A 22,257-nucleotide genomic window follows, 5' to 3' on the forward strand; every position below is an offset into this window, starting at 1 on the left:
TGGATATCTTAACACTCGACACGTGAGGCTAATCTTTACACGTATGATCTGACGTAACAGAAGACGTAAAAGTCAACAGTTACTGAGCTGCAGTTCCCCCAGTTAAGGACGAGCATTTCATGTATTTAATCGCATCACTTACGATGAAAGAAAATACTTACTAGTGCACCAAAGAAAGACTGACGTGTACAGTAAAGACTATTGCAACACTTCTGATAAACTTTGTTTTGTGCATCTCCTGGAGCTCAAAGGATTTCTCTCAGTGCAGCTTTAAATTGTCCATCAACACATTATGTAATCTATGTAGCTGACAGGATTCAGTCTGTGCAACTAATAATAAACATTTTTTTGCGGTAACAAAACTTTTATTTCACTTTCACCTTGGCCTGGGAAGAGAAAATCAAATATCACGATATTGTTTAACCGAACACAATGAAATGTATTATAAAGAATCGATGAGTATATATGAGGGTAAAGAACATTACATCCCTGTAATGCAGCCTTTACAACCAGGAAAAGACAACACTTATGCCATATTACCATATCCAAAATCAAAGATAATGTCCAGTCTAATATCCTGATATTGAAATAATAATGACGTACGGCCCAGCTCTACTTTCACTTCACAAACGAGGCTAGAACTCAGCAACAAACTCGTTCTTCTCGTCGGGCTGAGAGCACGGCGAGCCGCAATACAATATTTACTCGCTGTTGTTCCGTCTGTGCTGGGGAGTTCTGGGATATGTAGTTAATCCCACTTGGTTAAACACCTCTGTCAAGTTATAGAGTGCCGGCAACCAGAACACTTTCTGTTTCACGGTAAACGACCCAAAATAAACGTTTTCATTTATTGATTGCGGGGAATATAAATGATGAATAAATCAAAACAACTAAAAAACTAAATGGATCAAAATGTTTCACCTGATTCTGCTGCTGTTGAACTTGTGCTTTCTCAGGCTTAAATGTATGTTTTTTTTATTCTTTTTTTTTTAGGTCCACACCGAATTTGTGAGGAACATTGAGAACACCTCAGTGGAGAACTTGATACACAAGCTGGCAGAGAGCAAAGGAACGGGCAAAGAGAGACCAGGTATGCACACAAGAGTCGCACACGTTTTAATGCTAATAACGATTGTTTGGGGGGGGGGGGGCTCCAGGTTTGTGGTGTGAGTAAATAAATGAGGTGAGCGGGGCCCTTCCTTGTGAGGGGGAGGGGAGGGGAGGGCCGTATCGAGAGGGGCAATTAGAAGTAAGAGAGGGCCATCAGAGTCAATCATAGTAATCTGCTGTAAAGGTAGGCAGGCTTGGCATTCCAGTGAGCATGTGACACACGGGGGGCTTTGCTGTGCTCGCAGACTAAGCAGGCAGAACCAACCTTTTCAGGAGGTCAGAGCTCAACAATGACTCTTGTGTAAACTTTGCCATGCCACAATAATCAAGGGAATACTCCTCAGACCCTTTTTGGCTCTACTCCCCCCCCCCCCCCCCCCCCCACCTCCCTCTTTCTCACACACACACACACTCGCAGCTCCTTCATTGTTCGTTAGATACTCTTGCAGCAACTGTAGTAGCTCCGTTTTTTTCTAACTATTTTTAACTTTTTCTGATATGAATCGGTGTGTAAAAGTGGAATGCACAGTTTAAATCCTCCAGTGACTCCGCTCGTCCGTCCCCCCCCCCCGTACTTGTGCAACATTACGTCAGGGGGTCGCAGACACAAAGGGTTCACCTCTGCTGTGTTTGTGTGTACACAAACGGTGACCCCTGCATGCAGACGCTGCGTCCGAGGAGTGGTGGCCTTCATTTGTTTGGACAGCAGAATTAATTGAGGCTAAAAAAACGGTCAGAAAAATTCCCTCTTTGTATCAAGCTGTTCATTAGGGATTGCGCAGCAGCCCCGGCCCTGTCAGAAAAATAACCTGTCGGTCCCCTGATTAAATAGCTGAACGGATGGCCGGTCCAGTGCCTTTAGAGAGAGAGAGGTTGAATAAACTTTCTATTGCGGAAACAATCCCAAAGTGACACGCTGCGAGGCGGGGGGGTTCGGAGTGTTCAACGATATCCAGCTGAGCTGTCAACTGGCGGTGGGCCAGACACGCAAACCCCCCCCCCCCCGCCCCTCCGCCCCTCTCCCACTCCCAGTGCCATGTGAAGCATATGCAATTTAAGAAAAAGAAGAAAAAAAAAAACATTCTCCGCTCATGCGTGACTGCATGCTTCCCTCACAGAGAGTAGAAAGAAAAGAAACATCTTCCCCCTGTATAAACAGAGTCGTCCGTCTGTTTGGGAGATGTTTAAACAGTTCGTACTGTCTGCCCAGGTTTAGGTAATATTCATGTGTCTGGTGTTTGGAGTTGGTGCGCATAAATATTGTCAGATGCAATCGCAGGATGCTCGCGGCAAAGAGTTCCTGCTCTGCCGGGGTCTTACGTAGATCCACACAGCATTTGTTAAACATCCCAGAGAGCTGGAATAAAGAACGCCATGTGTCATTCTCCGGTAATTTCACCCCTTTTTCTGGGGTCCTTTTTCATCGCCTTTGTTTGACAATACCTCCAACTAATGCATTTAAATACAGATGATGTCAATTGAGATAATGATTACGAGCGTCCTCTGCAGGAAACGAACCTGATTGCGACGACATCACCGACTCTCCCGCCGCTTCCTCCCCACGAGAAGAAGTTCTACGACCGAGCGTGGCAATTTTGTTTTGATTGGCATTAAACTCTCTTGTCGCGCTCGCGCACGCGCACACAAACGCTTCGTGCTGTCGTTTGTGTTTTTCGCCCGGCGGTGCAGAGGCCCTGATATTGCACAGTAGAGTAGATCGGTCATTGGTGTACTTTATCCACTTCACTTGGCGTGATGCATGCCTCTCGTGACTCGCCGCTTCCCTGCGCTTCACTCGGCGCTGCACACGCCAAACAAAGCGTCGATTCCGCTCGCGACCGGCGTCCTCTGGGGGGGGGGGGGGGGGGGGGGGGGGGGCGTTGGTCTGCTGCTACTGTATACATTTTGAGTTAAAATATCATTAGCTTTGTTGTTTTCAGGTCATGGCATGTTAGTGTATCAGAGATATTGCCAGAGGGTCACTGCTCCATCCCTCTCTCTCATCTTGCAAGCTATTAAGCTTTCCAGTCATATCTATCGGCTCTGATGGCGAACACAGACGTCGTGCATTTTAAGAAGAAATAGTCGTACAAAAATGACTAAAATACGCCGTAACGTGTGTTTTAAAGTCACAGTTAACCGTGTGGACTAATGCAGATGTTACACAGTTTGTTTCATCATGTAGCTGAGGTGTCACCCTTTCTAATAGATATTAACATCACACAGCACCAACAGCCCAAACTCCCGGATCTCTCTGATTGACGTGCACACTCATTGCATGCTCTGCCTCTGGTTTTTCTACAGCCTTCAGCGTGTGTGTGTGTGTGTGTGTGTGTGTGTGTGTGTGTGTGTGTGTGTGTGTGTGTGTGTGTGTGTGTGTGTGTGTGTGTGTGTGTGTGTGTGTGTGTGTGTGTGTGTGTGTGTGTGTGTGTGTGTGTGTGTGTGTGTGTGAGCATGTGTATGTTAAAGCGCCGTCCCTTTTGAAAAGCCTCCATAAATGTTTCTGGAGGCACACTTGGAGCGTGACAGTCCGAGTGCAGGGCCTCGGAGGTAAATGTGTATAATGGATGAGCATTAAATTAAGTGTGAACTCTGTTGTTTTTCGCGGTTTGTGTTTTCCATCATCATTAGAATGATGGATCTGAAGAACCAACAGCGATGTTATTTTTTTGTTACTATGACCGTTGGCTGGAATCAATGCGACAGTTTGTTAGTTCAATCTATTAATCGAGGTTGCCACGATTCTGTGAGCGGCGTCGTGTGTTCGCGTGTGCTCGGTGACGTTTGTTGGTTCATATATATGGTCTGTTCTTCTTCATACTTGTGCATGTCAGAGAGAGAGAAGGAGAGAAGGGCATGTTTCAAGCATGAGAGCAGATGTGTCCGTGTGGCGTTAAACACCTCCCTGCATGCGATCTCGGACTTCTCTGTCTTATTATAATAGGGTTTGCACCTTTTGCGTGGGAGGTTTAGTTTCATCTCACTTTAGTGTTCAGACCTGCTGTTCGCTGTGAGCGCAGAGAAGTTTTTATAGAATTGGTTTACGATGGTGGTGGTTCTTATGTCCCAGGTGGGGCTTAACAGGAAGACTCTGTGCTCGTAGAGCGGTGCTTCGTGTCCCCAGGAGGGAGTGTCACATCTCCGTGAGGGCCACCAGACACACAGTTGACTCCGCTATTGACCCCGTCTGCCCTGTGGGACCAGCCTAGCCCTGTTTGTGTACTCACTGTGTATGGCACGCCAGACTGCATGTTGTGTATGTGCCAAAGTGTGTGTGTGTGTGTGAATATTGCGTGATGTACATTCACAGCATTCACAGCAGTGGGTCGTTGACCCTTTCCGCGCCAAATGAACCTAAAAGATTTTTTTGTCTCATTAGGACCCATTGAGTTTGAGGAGTGCAACGCAGCTATTGCCACTGAAGGTAAGTGTTGTTATAAAATTAAACGTTTTAACAGAAATATTTATGACAAATACACTGCCAGTTGCATTTCAGTAAAGCAAGTTAAAACCCTTATTTTAGATATTGGGATCAAGAGCAGATTTATGGGTTTGTTTTTGATTTATGGTTTAAAAATGTTTTGTTTTTTGTGTTTAGGTGCCAAACCCAGAAAGAGAAAACCATTTGGCATCCCGGGACGAAGGAAAGACAAGGACACAGACTCCACGTGAGTGAAGAGTTGTGCGTCTTAAATCCACCGACACAATTTCTGAAACGTTCTCATCATGATGTGACAATTTTGTTGTTTCAGGGAGTCGACAGAAGTCGAAGCTGCTGTGAGTATAAGTTTCACCAAAACTACCATTTATACCTCAACTTTGAGCTTTGTGTGTTATATTGATTTCAAACAGGAGGAGGTGGAAAAGATCCTCAGATTCTCATTTCTCTCTCTCTCTCTCTCTCTCTCCTCTCTCCTCTCTCCTCTCTCTCTCTCTCTCTCTCTCTCTCGCTGTGTCTCTCTCTCTCTCTCGCTATCTGTGTTCCCTCCCTCATGTTTGCTTTATAGATTTGCTCATTCATTCATTCATTTCTCTCTGTTTGTGCTTGTAGAACACTGCCAACGGCGCTCCCCCTGGATACTACGGCGCCATAGACATCCAGAATGCTGTAAGCAAGCTCATATACACACACACACACACACACACACACACACACACACACACACACAATACGTATTCATATCCAGACCTGTTTTTGTGAATCACATTCTATGAATGATTTTTTTCTAAACGTATAGAAAAACAAATCGAACGAAATCGAATCTTAATGTAACGATCCAAGTAGTAAAGCTGTGAGCGAGCAGCCTTCAGCTCTCGGTGCTGCTCAGATGTGTTTCAGACAAATATTATGTGTGAAAGTTAAATGTGTGAAAACAGTTTTCCAGCACTTTCTCTTCGGCGCTGTGTCCCGGTTTCCATCTGTAGTAGAACTTTCCACGTAAACGCCACACATGATGCACGAGTCAGCTTTGATGACAGTGAGACAAATGTAGATACAAAGAAGAAGAAGAAGAAATTCTGCAGTTAGACTAAGTTTGAAAGTTTTGACTTAAGTTAAAATTTCAACAGCTACTATTAAACAGTTAATTGTCCTGTTTGGAATTGTATAATATTACATGTACTGATTTAAAGAATGTATTGTCTATGAGTGTTACATTTTGTGTATCATTTAGCTGCTTTAAAACGTGTTTATAAAGGATACACATACATTTATTTGAACTTTGTGTTAATTGAAAAGTGCAACAAAGATTTTAAATGTGATTTTTTTTTTTCTGTTTCTTTTTCGTAGAATGTTCCCCAAGTTGATGCTGAAGGTTTCTGTATCCGACCGGAAGGAAATGAAAACGATATCCTTTGCATTTGTCTTCACACTCCAGCTTATAAGAAATCTATGACTGTTTGTTTTTCCGTTCCCTCGGTCTGCAGCGGGAGGTCAGAGCTGAATAAAACCAAACCGTTTTAAACTCTTCTGTGCCTGTCGTCGTCCTCGTCGTCGTTGTCGCCTTAACTTGTTTGTGTCTGCTCACATGCCAAAGAGAACTCCTTCTACTCGTCCAGCGACTCGGAGGATGAAGACGAACCCAGGAAGTTCCACGTGGAAATCAAGCCCGTCCAGCCAAACAACGGCACGCATCAGAACCGAGCCACCATCGACGAGCTCAAAGCCTCCATCGGAAACATCATCCTGTCGCCCTCGACCTCGGTACGGAAAAACACACCAAATGCTCAAATCTCCCAAACACATCCTGCTCTGCTGCAGCAACACTAGAGGGCAACAGGGGGATACGTAACCTCCGTGAGGGAACGCCATTTAACCAAGCGATCCCTCTTCTAGATGCCATTAGTCACTCTTTCTTGGAGCGTATTTATTTACATTGGAAAGACATGTATATATATATATATTACATTTAACATTTCACAGTTTATCTGTACTTTGCAAATTCAGTTTCATGTCAAACAACTTTGGGATGTTTTTCTTTTGTAAGAAATATACTAAGAACTCAGAAACTCATTTCTGAGATTGTTGGTTACTGCAGACTCACACACACACGCATGCACACTGTCCTCCTTGTAGGCACTCAAGGGAATGCTTTGCGGCAGTGGCCGGCAGGCTACACACACACACACACACACACTGTGTCTGATCCGTGACCTCAGTCATGGAGCCCTTCATTCAGCTCCTCGTCCCTCACCATCACTCAATCTCTGCCTCCCTCTCTCCGCCGCTCTATGAAAATAGCCTCTCTGCCATTAAACTTTAAAAACCCCACGACCGCTCGTGTGCAAACGTGCAGCGTGTGCGCACCGAGCTGCTGCTGCTGCTGCTGTTGTTGTTGTTGTTAACGTCGTCGTGGAGCGGCTGAAAGGGCACGCTCAGAGGTCCGGTGGGCTTCACCGGCTGCACGTTTGAGCCGGATGTCTCCGTTCTCTCTCTCTCCTTCAGCTCTGACCTCGGTTTGTGTTGTATCTCACTCTTTTTATTTTCACTCCCGTCTTTGTTTGCTTTCCCTCTTTTCGGGTTTTATTGGGGCCCACTTGTTCTAGACGGGACTCTGTTGTGGTTATTTATGAATTCTTTACGGGGTTAGTTCCCTCGTTTTTACAAATTTATTTTCTTTTTTTCCACCCTAGAAATGAATGAAACGTTTTTGTAACAGAATTCAGGAGGAACGATGTTGTCTTCTGAACCTTTTTCACTTTGTTCGTTGCGCTTTGGTTTTGGGTTGTTGTCGAGACTCAAACCCACAATTACTTTCTCGTCCTGAAAAGTATAAAAAAAAACACGGACCGCTGTTTGTGTGCGCTGACTCTGATTTGCATTTAAATACCAGAAGTCATTAGATTGTAGCTGCTTTTTAAGTTTTCTGTTCCGCACCTTTTTCCTATTTCCCATTTTACCGAAAAGTTAAAACATACGTCCGAGGTGATGACGAACGTTGCATCATCTGGTGTGAATTATTGAGAGATTTCCTTCTCGCTCGCTCTCTCTCTCTCTTTTTTTTTTCCTCCTCAGTGCTCATTTTTCTGTCTTTTTCATTTCTCCTCCTGTTTGGTTCCCCCTCTGCGGTGTTCCCTTTATTGAAATAGCGATGGAAGTCGTGTGTGTGTGGCCAGCAAGAGCCGTAATTGAACCCATTTGCCGCTTAGCGCCTGTGGGACTAAACCCTGGCCTCACAGCTCGACGGTGGTTAAATGCTTTTGCTGTGTTCCTTTAAACCCATTTTGTTTCTCTTCCTCCCCTCCTCCCTTGACAATCTCCCCCCCCCCCCCCCCCCCCACCACCACCACCACCACCACCACCTTTCCCCTTGTGCGAATACATTCTTTATTGAAATTGATGCTCTTAAGCTTCCATTGGGGTTGGTGACCCTCAAGAGCGTATCTTGCATACAGTATCTTGTGTTGCGCAGCGTGACGCGGCAGATTTATGTCCAGAGAAAAAAAAAAAAGCCTCTGCAAAGGAAGTCGTTGAAGTGTCGGGGGCACGCTCTCTCCGTTGTCCCTGACCGATGCGCTTAGATGCGCGGTTTGTTGCGCCGCTGAATACTTCACCCTAGGTTTAACGTCTGGTATGTGTGAGCGGAGGAGCAGCCCTGGGATTTACTGTCTTTAACTCCGAAGTGGAAAATTCCCTTTTCCTCTGGGAATAATTAATAATATAGTTTCAACCCTTTTTTTGTTTTTCTCTCCCGGTTTTACATGTTTGAATTCTCATATATCGTTACATAAACACTATCAAAGGCTTAAGGTTTCAAACTACTTGACGTGTGTAAAGGAGCGTAGAAGTTTGAGTTCCCAAAACGTTGCACATGTTGACTCTTAAAATACTTTGTTTCACTTTTGTTGATCTGTTTTGTGTTTTCCTGCACGGAGAACGATCAGTTTCGTCTTACTTGTGATTTGTTTCTTAACAAACTGAGCGAACTTCTGGCAAGTAACAGTTGAAAGTCCGTGGTGGGTCGCATGCGTCTTTGATGAATTGATGTCTGTTTTTGTTTTCAGGGACAGATGCGGAGGAACCAGTCCAGTGAGTATTTTCTCTGCCTGACCTCTCTGTATCTGTGAGTTGCGGTGATGACTGTGAAAGGAGGGTTCGACTGTACAACGTCTCCTCTACATTTCTCTTGGCACAAGTTGTTTTTTAAAGAGGTTTGTCTGGAAACAAAAGAAAGTCCAGAAACTGAGCCAAAACCAACATATCTGGAGAAAAAGTAAATCACTGTTCGTTCCTGTGAATGTGAGCTTGAGGGATGTTTTCCTCCCGTGGTACAAATAAGATGAATTGCTTTATTGGCTGTTTATGTTTGGACATGTCAGAAGTTATCTTTTCCATTCTGCACACCGGCACAGTTTGAATCTTGAGAAAATATACCAGTTGCTCATTTATCCAAAAGAATATTAATCCAGTTAAAAGTTAAAAAGTAAAAGTTGCTTTCACATATTGTGTTTGCAGGTAACTCTAAATGGTTATAATAGTTACATTCTGCAGCTGAAAACACAAGGTATTGCATTGATAGATGTATACTCTACACACGCTTAGGGATCACAGGAGTTTCTTCGTTAAGCTCTAAGGCTCAGGGTCGTGGTGAGTATGTTTTCTCTACAGTAGTAAGCCTACAAACCTGCCTTCCCCATCCGCTCCAAACATCCACCACTGCCCTCCTCCTCTGTCCCCTGCAGCCAGCTGACACAAGCTAACACCGCTGACTCTGCGTTCTTCTCGCTGCAAACTTTCAGTTCTCGTATTAAGAATTCACAAACGTGTCTGGTTTTATTCCCGGGTCTCCTCTTACCTCTGGTGCTGCTTCAGGTCGCTTCTACGGATCTTTTGCATTGTAACACTTTAGAGAGGGGCACACAATAACAAAGCAAGGCCTGATTTTATTTTTAGTTTGCAAAATCACTCCATCCCCTGTTTTTAAAGTGTTACCATCAAACTACAAAACATGGTTAAAGTTGCAGTATTTGGGTAAGATTTTAAGGTTTTACTGTGTTTGGCAGAAATAAGAGAAATAATCTTATCCAACCGAAATCTTACTGCAAATAGACGTCTGTGGCTTTTCACGGCAGATTCTCATTTGTTCAGTCAGAACCTCAGTTTATATTTCTGGTTTAAGGTGTGATGTGGTTTAAACATGACTTTTTGGCAAATTGAAATAGCAGCCGCCGGTGAGAAGCTCTTGTGTTGGGTTTTTCCTTGCTGTCATCACTCCGTGCAGGTCTGTGGGGCTTCATTTGGTTTTCTCTCCCTGCAGGTGACGAGCTAGGAAAACCCAGAGTGCCAACACCGTACGAGTACGTATGAAAGAGCTCACGACCGCCACCATTTCCATCATCACAGGATCTATAACGTTTAGTGAAGTTGTGACGCTTTTTGCTTGAAACGCTGCTGTAAGTTTGACTCGTCTCTCTCTCTCTCTCTCTCTCTCTGCTCCGGCAGACTGACGAACAACGACCTTCTGTCTCTGGACCCCTTCGGCCCGTCTCTGGCAGCAGGCTCCTCTTCCTCTGTGTCCTCTTCAACAGGTGATCCCCAAAGCCTCATTGCACTGCACGTATATATTCCTCAACAACGTCAGACTTTGTTGTTTTATCCTACAGTGTCCCTCGACAAAATGTGTTGCACCAATAACAGGTTTCTGTAGTTCCTTTAAAGTTTTTATTCCTAAGATTTCAGTCCTGGTTAATTTGACCACACCTGTGGTTACAGGTGGAAATGACAAGTGCAGCTTTAGTAGAAGAACTGTTGTGTGTTTACAGTGCAGCCGAACTAACTCACCTTGTTTTAGTAAAGAAATCAGAGATCTGACTGCATGCTGCACGCACAGTAAATTGTGCAGCTCTTTACTGCTTTGGTAAAAAATGATCCGCTGACAGATAAATGCAGAAATGATATAAAGCTGCTGTATAGAGAGGTAATTACAGAATGTAAAGGCGTTGAGTGGCTCGTACAGAAAAAGAAAACGGGGTTTGATTTCATGAAAACCTGAAGGATCATAAGTTTAATTTAAACTTTGGCAACGAGCGTTCTGGTCTTTACTCACAGGTTTGAGGTGATCGGGTCCCTTGTTTTTGCTCTTTCTGGTCCTTGATCTCGTCTTCTCTCGATGCATTATGTAGTCGCTTCTTCCCTCGCTTTCTTTTTCTGAGCTGCTCAGTTGGGAGCCTTTTGGTCTCGGGGGCAAGCCCCAAACAGAGGAACTGACCCCATGAGGTTAACAGAATATTCAACCTGAGGGAATTAAAACAGCAGCTTTTTCCATCTCAGTTTGTCTTCTCAGTAATTCTTCCGATCTTGCACTCCTCCTGTTTCATAAAGTGTTTGTTTTACTTAACTTTTAAGCGTCGACGGAGTGAATCTCACGGCTTTACGTGCATGACACCAGTGTTTAAAGAGAGTGACATTAGCGCTGACCCATTGCCTAGGCTAAGCGTAATCCACAGTTAATTGGCACCTCGTTGAGGTCAGAGGGCCGGCTATAAAGCCCACTGGCACGTATGTTGTCAAACATTGTCTCGTTACTGTCAAAGGTCTCGGCTTAAATGTCAAAAGAGCATCGCAGAGTGCCCTGATTAGGATACGGTGATGGGAATTAACAGCCTGTTAAATCTCTCTGTGTACAGTGAAGCAGTATCACAAAGTGGAGTCTGTGAGCTATTAAAGCGATTAAACTCTCCAGAATGAAGCGAAGATCGTAAAAATGTGTGGAATTCCTTTTGTCATTTGTTTAATTTATTGATTTGTTTTGTACATTTTCATCTGTTTGACGTATTGTTTTTGCTTTTTTTTTGTTTCATGACGATGTCGCTGAGTTGAAATGATGTTGATGTTTTATTGTTTTTATTTATTTACATGGACTCCTCTCGTTAGACCTTGCCTCTATCTTCCTTTCAATCCCTCCGTCTCCATCTTTTCTGAAGAATGACTCAGACGTCTTTCTGCCAGAGGCCTCAGGTAAAATGTGTGTGCGCCCCGATTATCAGACAGTGATCTGAATGAACACTCGTTCGGACAACTTGAAGCATTCATCAACTGTTTGGCATGGGATTCATGTTTCTGACTTTTGTTCAGATGCATGTGAACGTGTGAGATTCAGGCCGACTTCTACTTTAACTATCAGGAAGTGTGTCCTTATCTGTAAAGATATTATACCAAAACTATGGTTCTGCAGAGTTTGCATGTAGTTTAAGGTCTGTGTGAGAGAAATGTGTAGTAATTGTAGACACTAACTGAAGATTTAATATTGTGTATGTATGTAAGTTTAACTCTAAGGTCCATGCTTGGCGTGCTGTGTGTGCAACGATTAAATGGACAAAACAACATAATGTAAACACTATAACTTATTATAACTCTTGTTTCATATTTGGTTAAATGCCAGTTTGCAGAATTTGTTGCTCAATAAGATCTGGCAATCAGCAAAGCAATGTGTATGATTTCAAAAACAACTTGAGACAATTGTAATATTTCCAAACAGGCCAAATTGTCTTGTGTTCAGATTAATGTTAAAGCAATACTGCAGAATCTTTTTGATTTGTCTGAAAGATCATGATAAAATGCTTGACATTACATAATGTTATTTTGTTGCGTACTCAATGCAGATTACATTACTACGTAACAAACAAACGTATTTTAAACCCCAAAACCAAGATCTTCTCCTAAAGTTGTTTTCTTGCCTAAACCAAGTTGATTACTTTGAAAACAAACAGAAATGTGTCGTAGAGGGCCGTAGATGATGGGTACCCTGTTTGCCAAACTCTCACAAAATGGTTACGGTTCGGATCGGTTGTCGGGCAGTTTTGAGACGGGAGTAAGAACAATACCTCCCACCTCACATGATATTCCTGTGTGTGTGAGAGTGTGTGCGAATGCAGACGCACTATTGTTATGTGACGTGACGACCCGGTGACTCGTCGCTAACACTGAACATTACCCGGTGATGTGAAAATCATCAGTATCATGCTAAAGGGATGTTTGACTCATCTGGGTTCAAAGCGATTACTCAGCGGTTCAGAAACCAGATTGTATCAGAAAGCTTCAGCTATGACATCACTGTGTGAGTGCTTATGCCAGCAGGTACATTGTTATATGTTGGGCAACAATACTAATGTACTAACTGGTAGAAAATGTGTTCCAGGTAAAAGCAATGATGGTATGTTGCCGCTACCTGTTTTTAATATGCTTGTATTGCCCCGTGTCTGATCTTCTATACTTTGTTCTGCATTTGTCAAATTTATCGCCTCTTGTCGATCACATCGCCCCCTCCCCCCCCCCCCCCCTCCCCCCCCGTCCCCCCGCCCCCCGTCAGCTGAGGCGGTGACCCAACGGGAACGCTCTCCTCCCCTGGCAGAGAGCCAACAGTCCAAAGATGCCTCCTCTTTCTCCTCGCCCACGTCCTCTCCCTGGGACTCGCCAGAAAACCCCTTCCAAGCACTCAAGCCCGCCCCAGCGAGGGCCCAGAGCGCCCCCATGACCCTGCCCACCGAGCCCATCGACCCCATCAAAAGCCCGGCCTCCGCCGCCGCCGCCGCCGGCCCTCCAAAGAGCGGCGACGCCTTCTCCTCCGTGTCCTGGTCCCAGAGCCAGTGGATCGCCTTCAGCGATAATTTCGCCCCGGCTCGCCGTCAGGGCCCGGGGCCGTCCGTGAAGGAGCTCCAGAGGCCTCGGTCCGGCTCCGGCAGGGCGTGTCGCTTCCTCTCCGATGAGTCCGCCGAGGCCTTCTGCAAAGCGCCGGGCGGCGGAGAAGACGGCTTCCCCTGTTTCTCTGACGTCTTCTCTGGGATTACTGATAGGGCGATGGCAGCAGCTCCATCAAGCAAAGTATTCAATGGTAACATTATTACCGACGCTAGAGACGTGTCTTATGCCTGAGGTTTGGAGTTTTATATTTTGTTTTATTTTAACTGTTATGTTTTCATTTTGTGCTTTTGTTTCGTATTTGAAGTTGACAATTCTGTTGTTTTTTTGTTTTTGTTTTCTTTATTTTTCAGACAAAATGCTTCTCTAACTCACCGCCTGGTTTGCGACATGTTTCTTTTTCAGTTTCTTTTCATGACATTCATTTTGGAATGTGTTTTTCTTCTTTGTTGTACCTGTTTTTGCTATTATGGTTTTCAAACTAGAGGTCTTAATGCATGGTGCTTTTTTGCGTTCACTTCAATGAAGCCCAGTGTGCACATGGTGTGTTTGTACCCGATGCTCGCGCCGTTTACTGCCACTAACCAGTAGAACTTGTTTCTCCCGTGCAGTGCCAGCACCAAACCGACCGACGACCCCGCTGACAGCCGGAGCCCTGGTGCCCCCACCTCGACCCTCCTCCAGGCCCAAACTCCCCACAGGGAAACTCACCGGAATCAATGAGATTGTGAGTACTTGCAGCAAAACATCCCCACAGAATACCTGCAACACAACAAAGTCACATTTCTGGTTAACGTTTATGACCCCGCTCCGCTCAGGTACGGCCGTTCACCCCGCCCAAGACGTCCAACGCCAGCCCTCCTCCCGCTGCGCCTCTCGCCCGGGCGGAGAGCTCCTCCTCCTTGTCCTCGAATGCCTCGCTCAGCGCCGGCAACACCCCCACCGTTGGTACGCCTCCTCCGTGACTCATTACAACTGTTTCGTCTCCTTTTTTTTCTTCAACTCTTCACCTTGCCACATACCTTTTTTTTGTCTTTGCAACACAATGTGCTGTGTTTCCTCCTCTCTCTCACTCCTTCCTTCCTTCCTTCCTCCCTTGACTCCTCTGCTTACAGGAGCTGCGCACACCTTTGCTCTCCTCCTCTCCTCCCCAGAGCCAGAGCTGCTCTCCCTCTCTCCTTTCTTTCTGCTTAGCCAAAGTGAGTCTGCGTTCTCCAAACTCTCGTTTTCCTCCTTCATCGTCTCCACCCTTCATGCATTTCACTGATGTCCTCATTAGGGCCTGTTAGCTCGTCCTCCATCTCTGTGCACTCATATCAGCCTCATCAGCTCAGGGCTCACCTGCCACAAAACGCATTTACAGAACTGTGCTCAGCATCGCCTCGCCCCTCACATGTGTGCTCTCTGGCTCTGTTTATCTCCTCCTCTCTTCTTTATGCCTTTTAATTTGGGCGTAAAAGAGGAAGATGTGTTCATAGCGAAGCTGCCTACCTTTGAGAAGCGGTGTGAAACACCAGCAGGTAACGGTGGAAGTTCATACAAGAGGACTCTCCTCTGTATTTAACTCAAACTAACACCAGTCTGTTTGACGGGCTGGATGGTCAACTGGTTACCTTGCTTTGCAGTGATTGCATTTCTCTGTTTGCTCCCCCACATTCACCTTTTCAGCACCGTGAGCTCCTAACATTATAAAGATTTGATCGTATAAATAATGACGTCGTGAATGGGTACGTCTTTTGTTGACTTTCATTTTAATACGCTGTGTGAGGTAATCCTGCCTGTCTAGTATTACTGAATTTGAACTAAAGCAGCTGCAGCATGATCTAAAAAAACCTAGCTTATTTTTCTTTATTTGAAAAATAACACTGCACTGATTTGCAACGTGTGAATGGCTGACTTTATGAAATGCAATAATACAAAATGTTCTAAATTACATAATGCATCTTTGCATGATCAAGCCTTCCTAATTCAGATGTGAGCTTTGGACCCCGCAGTCGTAAAAGTCTGATCCGCAGCTGAGTCAACAGACCTCAAACTCTGCTCCTTTCTCATTCTCAGGGACGTCTCGCGGTCCCAGCCCTGTGACCTTGGCATCCCTAGATGCTTTGCCCATTGCCGTGGCCTTCACAGAATCGGTTAATGCTTACTTCAAAGGAGCTGATCCCACTAAGTGAGTCTCACATGACCTCCTGCTGCTCAAAGGCCCCCGACATGGACCTGCACGCATACACATTTTTGTCCATATTTGATCTTAAACTACAGCACATATGACGTTATGAGCATCGCAGTCCGTGGCGCTACACTCAGACCTTTTGGTTTGTGTGTGTGTGTGTGTGTGTGTGTGTGTGTGTGTGTGTGTGTGTGTGTGTGTGTCCCTCCCTCTCGCTCTGCATGTGTGGAATGTTTTTGCGTTAGTCTGACACCATTCTTTCAGAGTGGATAACCTACGCGGGGCAGATTATAGTCTGGGGCAGAGAAAACATACAGCCAGTTTATTGGTTAACTGCTGTTAAATTGCTGCTGTGCAAAAGGCTTATTTTTGCAGGGATTAGTAAATGGAACATTTCATAAGCAATGCAGCGGAGACGCGGTGCGAGGTCGAGGCCCGCTGTGGGCCGTTACCACCACAGCTAAGGCTAACCCCAACTGAATGAAGAAACGTGATTTATATTAGACTGTAAAAGCATACAGATGTATATTCAGAAAGCGGGGGATGGAGATGTGTAACACCTGCAACCTAAAGCCAGTGTTTCGATAGCCTCTCGACATAATTCTTATTCACGTGGCTACATTCCACAGGTGCATTGTGAAGATCACAGGAGACATGACCTTCTCGTTCCCCGTGGGCATCATCAAGGTGTTCATCACCAACCCCTCCCCGGCCGTGCTCACCTTCAAGCTGAAGAACACCAGCACGTTGGAGCAGATCTTACCCAACCAGCAGCTGCTGTACAGGTGAGACGTTCGGCACTAAACGGGCTGAAATGCAAACAGGCGAAGAGCTTTGCAGAGACGATGAGTTGATAACTTGTCAGTGGTCGGATGAAAGCGGGATTTAGACGCGATGATTCGGGTGAGAATGGAGGAAATGTTGTCTGCGGCAGTGGGAGGAAATTCAATTAGTGATCTGACATAAACCCGTCATTAAGCTGTCAGGCAAGTATTTTCCAGCAGACGTTAACAGCCAGGTTCTCAGCATGTCTCTTCTGAAATACTGAACGGCAGAGAACAGCCCACCTCGCATCACATCTGCTTCATTTACCGCACATCATGTCGCCTCTCGCCTCTTTAGACTCAGTCAAAGTGTTTCAAGTAGCTTTTACCTCACAAGCAGGTTTCAATATGCTTTTCACTTTGTTGCTAATATCTTTAAAACTACGACTTTCTTTTAAAACAAACTCTATTTGACACGTTCATATTCTTTCTTAAAAAGTGAAGGAAAGTGACATCTTTCTGATGTTTCTTCTTCTCCCTCTCTGTTATCCCAAGACCACATGGTTGGACTAATTGAATCAAATGGAATTCATGATTTAGTAGCTGGTTGGATATAACAGGGTCATTCTTTCCAAGCTATTGGAGCTTTGCACACAAAGCCAGGAAGAGCAATGAATAATTGAGCCTCTGATTATTCCGTGTGTGTGTGTGTGTGTGTGTATGTGTGTGTGTGTCTTTCTGACTGTTTTTACTTTCTATCTAGTGATCCTTCCCAAAGTGACTCAAATTCCAAGGACTTCTGGTTCAACATGCAAGCGCTGACGTCCTACCTCAGGAAATCTTCGGAGCAGAATCCCACAGCGTCCTATTATAACGTGGACATCCTAAAATACCAGGTCAGACAAACGTAATCCGGATAAAACGACTGGAGGCAGAGAATGCTTTCTACAAAAAAAAAAAAGTGCTTCACACTCCAGACAAGTCTGAGAAAGAAGCAGAAAAAGCAGATCAGGGAAATGTAATTAGTGCAGAATGTATTTGTTGATGTAAAATGTGATAACCGAGTCATAATGCTGTATTTGATCCTCCAGCCCTGAGCAGCTTTAGTCTGTTATATTCTTAAAATAATCAAATAGTTTTAACCTTGTCGTCTGTGCCCTGCCACACATCCTCACAGTCTGTGGAATTGAATTAATTTGTGGTCACTAGCTGGCTTTATAATTGAATTTACTACTTCTCAAACCATGTTGTAGTCTGGTTTAAACCTCAGCTATATACTGTACTGCCTGGCACTAAAATCCTGCAGCCTCACACGCGAAATGCCAACCGCTGGATGACATCATCTTCAAAACAAAACCCCATGAAGGCTGGTTTCATAGCTTCAAACTGGCTTATTTACATGATTACATTGCTTTATATTTAAGTCATTGTGCATATGAATTAATATTGTGGAAGCTTCAACTATTAAATCCAAGTTGTCAGCACCGTACAAGATCATTGCATCATTGCATTGTGACTGTTTGATTGCCTTTTAGTGGGTTTTTGCGTAAACTCAAAGCGTCTTTGTTCGATCCCGCTGTGCTCAGGTGCAGTCCGACGGGATCCATTCCACTCCTCTCAACCTGGCCGTGTACTGGAAGTGTACACCGAGCACGTCGGACCTGCGGGTGGACTACCGCTACAACCCGGAGTCCATGGCCTCGCCCGGTCCGCTCTCCAACGTTCAGATCCTGGTGCCCGTCGACGGGGGAGTCACCAACATGCAGTCTCTGCCCAACTCCATCTGGTAACATGTGGTGCTCGTTGTGTGTTGCAGGAGAACAGAAAGTATGAAAAATGTGTCCCTTAGTTCAACCAGCAGAAGCTTATTTCTTTCTCTTATTTTAGGAATCCAGAGCAGAATAAGTGTCTGTGGAAGCTGAGTGACATCTCAGAAAAGTCTGACAATGAAGGTAAATCATCTTCTTTGTTTGCGACTAGAGACTATTTTCAAAACCATGACCAAGATGAGTTTTCCTCTTTCTGAGGACATCAGGCAGCGATTGGAGCTCTGCCTATGAAAACGAAAGCGCTGTGATTTGTCGATATCCCACGAAACCATGAACACAGAAGTACAAACGATAGAAAACACACAATACTTCGGTAGTGATTTAACCCAAAGCACAATCTTTTCCTAAACCTAACCGAGTACTTGTGTTGCCTGAACCTAACTGAGTTGTTTCGGAAGTTTCCTTTGAGCATGGAACAAGTTGACACGCGTTACTGGACTTTTGAAGGGAAACACGAAAAATTAGGAGAAACTTTTTCGTATTTCTAAGGCTGCAATCTGCAAGGGCCCGGTCTACGGGGCTCCCTGTGCAACCGATCTGTCCATATTCACGCCCCTGCTGCTGCCAAGTGAGTGCATTTTGTTTGTGTTTTGACACCAGGCGCCGGGTCCTTGAGGGCCAAGTTTGAGCTGTCAGACGGACCGTCGAACCCCACCACTCTAGCGGTGCAGTTCATGAGTGAGGGCAGCACCCTGTCAGGAGTGGACATGGAGCTACAGGGGCCCGGATACAGACTTTCTCTCAACAAGAAGAGATTTGCCACAGGTAGGTTAGAACGCCGGATCGTCCGCACGCACCCGATGCTGCTGCAGTTAATGCTTCAAACGGCTCACTTCTCTTCTTCTATTCTTTAGGACGTTACATGGCAGATTGCTGAGGTGACTCACCACTCTGGTTCTCAAGAAAAGAAAAACAAATCTTTGTTTGACACAAGTCAGCGACTTTCTGAGGCTTCCTGAACCTCCGGATCCATCTGAGCTTTAGCCCGGGAGGCGAGAATCTCACTACAATAAAGCAGCACTGAGTATTGAACACTGTTTAATAAAAGAAAAAGAAAAGAAGACTAAGATGAGCTTTCAGGAAATGTGTAGATATGACATTTAATAATGCTTTCTGATCAATTCACTTTTGTATAGTCAGAAACAATTTATGGATTAGATATAAATCTATATTGTATTTGAAATCATAAAAAAGAAAAACGTGCACTAACAATCTTTCAGATGCTCTTCTTCCTCTTATATTCATCTTTCCAGAGCCTATAAGGAATATAAAATGTCCTTCCTGTAAATATTAACACTGATCATTCTGCTTAACCAGCTCTGACTCGGCGCTCAAATCCGTTTTTGTTTACTGCTCTTTCTCTTTTTTCTCTTTCTCCTCGTCTTTTTTCATCATGTGCAATGAAGCAATGAAGGTAGAATCTGTCTCAGACAAGCACTCGCACACGTGTGGCACAAGCTTGATCTCTTAAAATAACATCCAAGTGCTTTCAAACTAATGCAAAAAAGAAGAAAATCTGACCTCAGCGCCTCCTCTTACAGCGCGGATCAACAGGCAACACAAGTGCTGTTTGACCCAAATTTGGGTTTCCAGATTTAAGCTACATTTCTCTGCGGTCAAATGCATGGAGCGGGTTTTTTATTAAACAATCACCTCTCATGGGGTCTGTGATCAGCGTGGTCTTTTTAATTCCCCTCTCGGTCCTGGCTTGTACTTTTTAAAGTTTTAAATTTGAATACTTTATGAAAGAGATCTCAGCATTCTTGACTGTAAAACATTTTGTCAAATGTTTTCGATGCTTTAAGACAAAAAAACAGAATCCAGGGACATTACCCCAAATTTAACTTGCAGCCTTTTTTTTGTAAAACTGGCTGTTTTTTTAAATCACACCTTTGTGCCCCGTTAATGGAGAAATGTGCCTGAATCTAACTTTTTTTTTTTTTTTTTTTTTTTTTGTACACGACAGCACAATTATTAAGAATAGCACCAACAAAGTGCCAGTTTTGTTTTTTACTCCTTTTTTATTTGGATGTTGAAGGGAAAATGTCTCAACAACCCGACTTGTCTTCCAAAAATGAATGAGTCACGTTTGCCTTCTTCCTCATCGATTGAGTTTGACCATCGGACTCTTTTCTATCTTTTCCTTCTCTCCGACGCTCGTCGGTTGACCTGAACCTCTCGTTCGCTCGCTGTAGACGACGTCAGTGAGCAAGTAGCACAATGAGGCCGAACGAGTGATGGGAACGCCTTATCGCAAACTGCCCACGACGCTGAGTAATCCGGTGTCGTCGACTGTGGTTAAATATTGTGACGCAGTACTGCCATTGCCCTGTGATATAGATTACCGGCCTGCCCTGCCTCTCACCCAAGTGCATGCTGGGATAAAGCAGCAGCAGCAGCAGAAGCGGGTTATAGAAAGCGGATGAATGGACGGATAATTGCCACGTTTGACTCTCGGTGCTTCATTCTTGTCTTTTACTAATGAAGGCTGCTGCTGTAGAAGCTGTTGTACTTCTTGACGGAGTAGTTTTGTGTTTTTCTTTCACCCATTGACCTCAACCACGTAATGATCCTTAAATTGGTTAATGATGCTGGTATGTGACGTGTCTGGAGATTGGTTAGTTGCCTGGAAGCTGTGATGTTTCAGACACTGTGCATCGTGTGGTCAACTGACCTCTCAGATACGATTTTAAGAAAATTAACTTTCCACATCAGGCTTGTTTTTTTTACTCTCCGCTGTGCTATAGAAAGTTACTCGTAGTCGTTTTTAACTGACTGGTCTGCAGGTGATTTAAAACTTCATATCCACACTTGATTCATCCATCTCTCACTTGATCATTTATTTGATTTCATTCATCACATCTGGCCGCGGGGATCGTCTCCAGTTTTTAATGTTTTGTATGATTCGGGTTTAAGACTTTGATAATAATCTAGAGGCAGACGTTAATCTCAAACGGATGATGGAATTATCCGTTTAAATTGAGTTTGATAAACCGAAATGTTTGCATCTCGCTCTGGACTTTAATCAGCCAAATCTTTGAAGGTATTTGAAATGAATGAGTTTACATAGAATCCTAAAATTGTATCTTCAGACATTTGTACAGTTAGAAATGTCCGTCTGTGTTTTCTCCTAAATAATGATGTCAGTGGTTTTTAGTCAGATTAGACGAACGCATTAAAGAAAAAGAGTTCACAGATTCAGTAATCGTGTTCAGTATTAGCGAGCTGGTTCTTGCTTTCTCTAAAACGTATAAAATTAACTTCCAAGGGTCCTTTTTTTTGTCACTTTCACATCTTTTATTTCTTTATATGTTGTATTGAACAGAGTTTAAAGAGTGCAACATTGTGTAAATGATTCTCATAAATTGTACATTTTTACCAATTATCTCAGCCACTTTTGTCTCTACTTTATGATTTTTCATTGTGCCTGTATTAAATGTGTAATATATGAATATATACAAATATATTAAAATGACTAAGCGTGTTCCGTGTGGGTTCTTTTAGCCGCGTCATGAAGATTAAAATAAGAGATTCAGTCATGTAATTTATTTTATTTAAATTTTGCACAGATATTCATGGTCCCCAGAGATGGAGCCCGGTGATCTCCTGATCCTCTATCGGCACCAGCAGGACTTATCCAGTGAAGTATCATCATTTTTGGAGCATTATTGCTTTTATTGGACGGTTCTTTTCGGCAGTCACGAGGTCGACAGGAAACGGGGGTAGAACCGTGCTGCAAAGTCGTTTGTTGGAATCGAACTGGAGACGTTTCGGTTATATTATCTAAAACCACCTGAAGATGTCGGCAGTGGGAAAATCCACCGTGACCTGAATTGACAGATATAGCATGTATAGACGGGAACTGGCCCTTTAAATTCTCTACGCTTACAAGTCAGAAGTTGCAATTCTACAAGAGGAAAGCAGTAAATCTTGTTATTCCTAAATGACCATAATCCATACATGCAGGATGATCGGGCGGGAAAACAAAGCTCGAAGACGACACCACACATGTGTTACTAATATACTGTTTGCACTGTGAGAACCTCATGCAGCGCTTTGCTTAGGAGGATGTATGCATGACTGTGCGTACGCGCTCAGCACTACATCAACACCTTGTGCATATTTACGCACTCGGTCAAGCCTTGTGTCCCTCTGCCTGAAGACCTCCTCCTCACTGTTTGAAATACTACGTCTGAGCTGCCTTTTCACAGCCACATGTGGGAGCCATCAGTGTTGACCCTACTTTTC

At 44.2% G+C, this 22,257-nt stretch overlaps 1 protein-coding gene across 3 annotated transcripts in view; it reads left to right on the forward strand.

Moving 5' to 3' along the window:
• fcho2 (FCH and mu domain containing endocytic adaptor 2) overlaps positions 1-21,488 on the forward strand; it is a 39,818-nt gene extending 18,330 nt beyond the window's left edge. The window contains exons 8-31 of one of the 3 annotated variants that reach the window (XM_079179161.1): positions 994-1,090; positions 4,490-4,534; positions 4,709-4,778; positions 4,863-4,887; positions 5,162-5,218; positions 5,900-5,957; positions 6,138-6,313; positions 8,614-8,638; positions 9,152-9,196; positions 9,867-9,906; positions 10,052-10,137; positions 11,483-11,566; positions 12,918-13,439; positions 13,858-13,973; positions 14,065-14,194; positions 14,362-14,445; positions 14,707-14,766; positions 15,305-15,416; positions 16,046-16,201; positions 16,944-17,076; positions 17,767-17,966; positions 18,068-18,132; positions 18,610-18,774; positions 18,864-21,488. In XM_079179161.1, the coding sequence (XP_079035287.1) occupies positions 994-1,090; positions 4,490-4,534; positions 4,709-4,778; positions 4,863-4,887; positions 5,162-5,218; positions 5,900-5,957; positions 6,138-6,313; positions 8,614-8,638; positions 9,152-9,196; positions 9,867-9,906; positions 10,052-10,137; positions 11,483-11,566; positions 12,918-13,439; positions 13,858-13,973; positions 14,065-14,194; positions 14,362-14,445; positions 14,707-14,766; positions 15,305-15,416; positions 16,046-16,201; positions 16,944-17,076; positions 17,767-17,966; positions 18,068-18,132; positions 18,610-18,774; positions 18,864-18,886 (2,574 nt within the window). In that variant the 3' untranslated portion in view covers positions 18,887-21,488. The remainder of the gene's footprint in view (positions 1-993; positions 1,091-4,489; positions 4,535-4,708; positions 4,779-4,862; positions 4,888-5,161; positions 5,219-5,899; positions 5,958-6,137; positions 6,314-8,613; positions 8,639-9,151; positions 9,197-9,866; positions 9,907-10,051; positions 10,138-11,482; positions 11,567-12,917; positions 13,440-13,857; positions 13,974-14,064; positions 14,195-14,361; positions 14,446-14,706; positions 14,767-15,304; positions 15,417-16,045; positions 16,202-16,943; positions 17,077-17,766; positions 17,967-18,067; positions 18,133-18,609; positions 18,775-18,863) is intronic. The other 2 variants (XM_079179159.1, XM_079179160.1) reach the window with 2 other exon arrangements.
• Positions 21,489-22,257: the final 769 nt, after the last annotated feature.

The sequence above is a fragment of the Pholis gunnellus genome (assembly GCF_910591455.1).
Source record: "Pholis gunnellus genome assembly, chromosome: 18".
In the NCBI taxonomy this organism is placed as follows: Eukaryota; Metazoa; Chordata; class Actinopteri; order Perciformes; family Pholidae; genus Pholis; species Pholis gunnellus.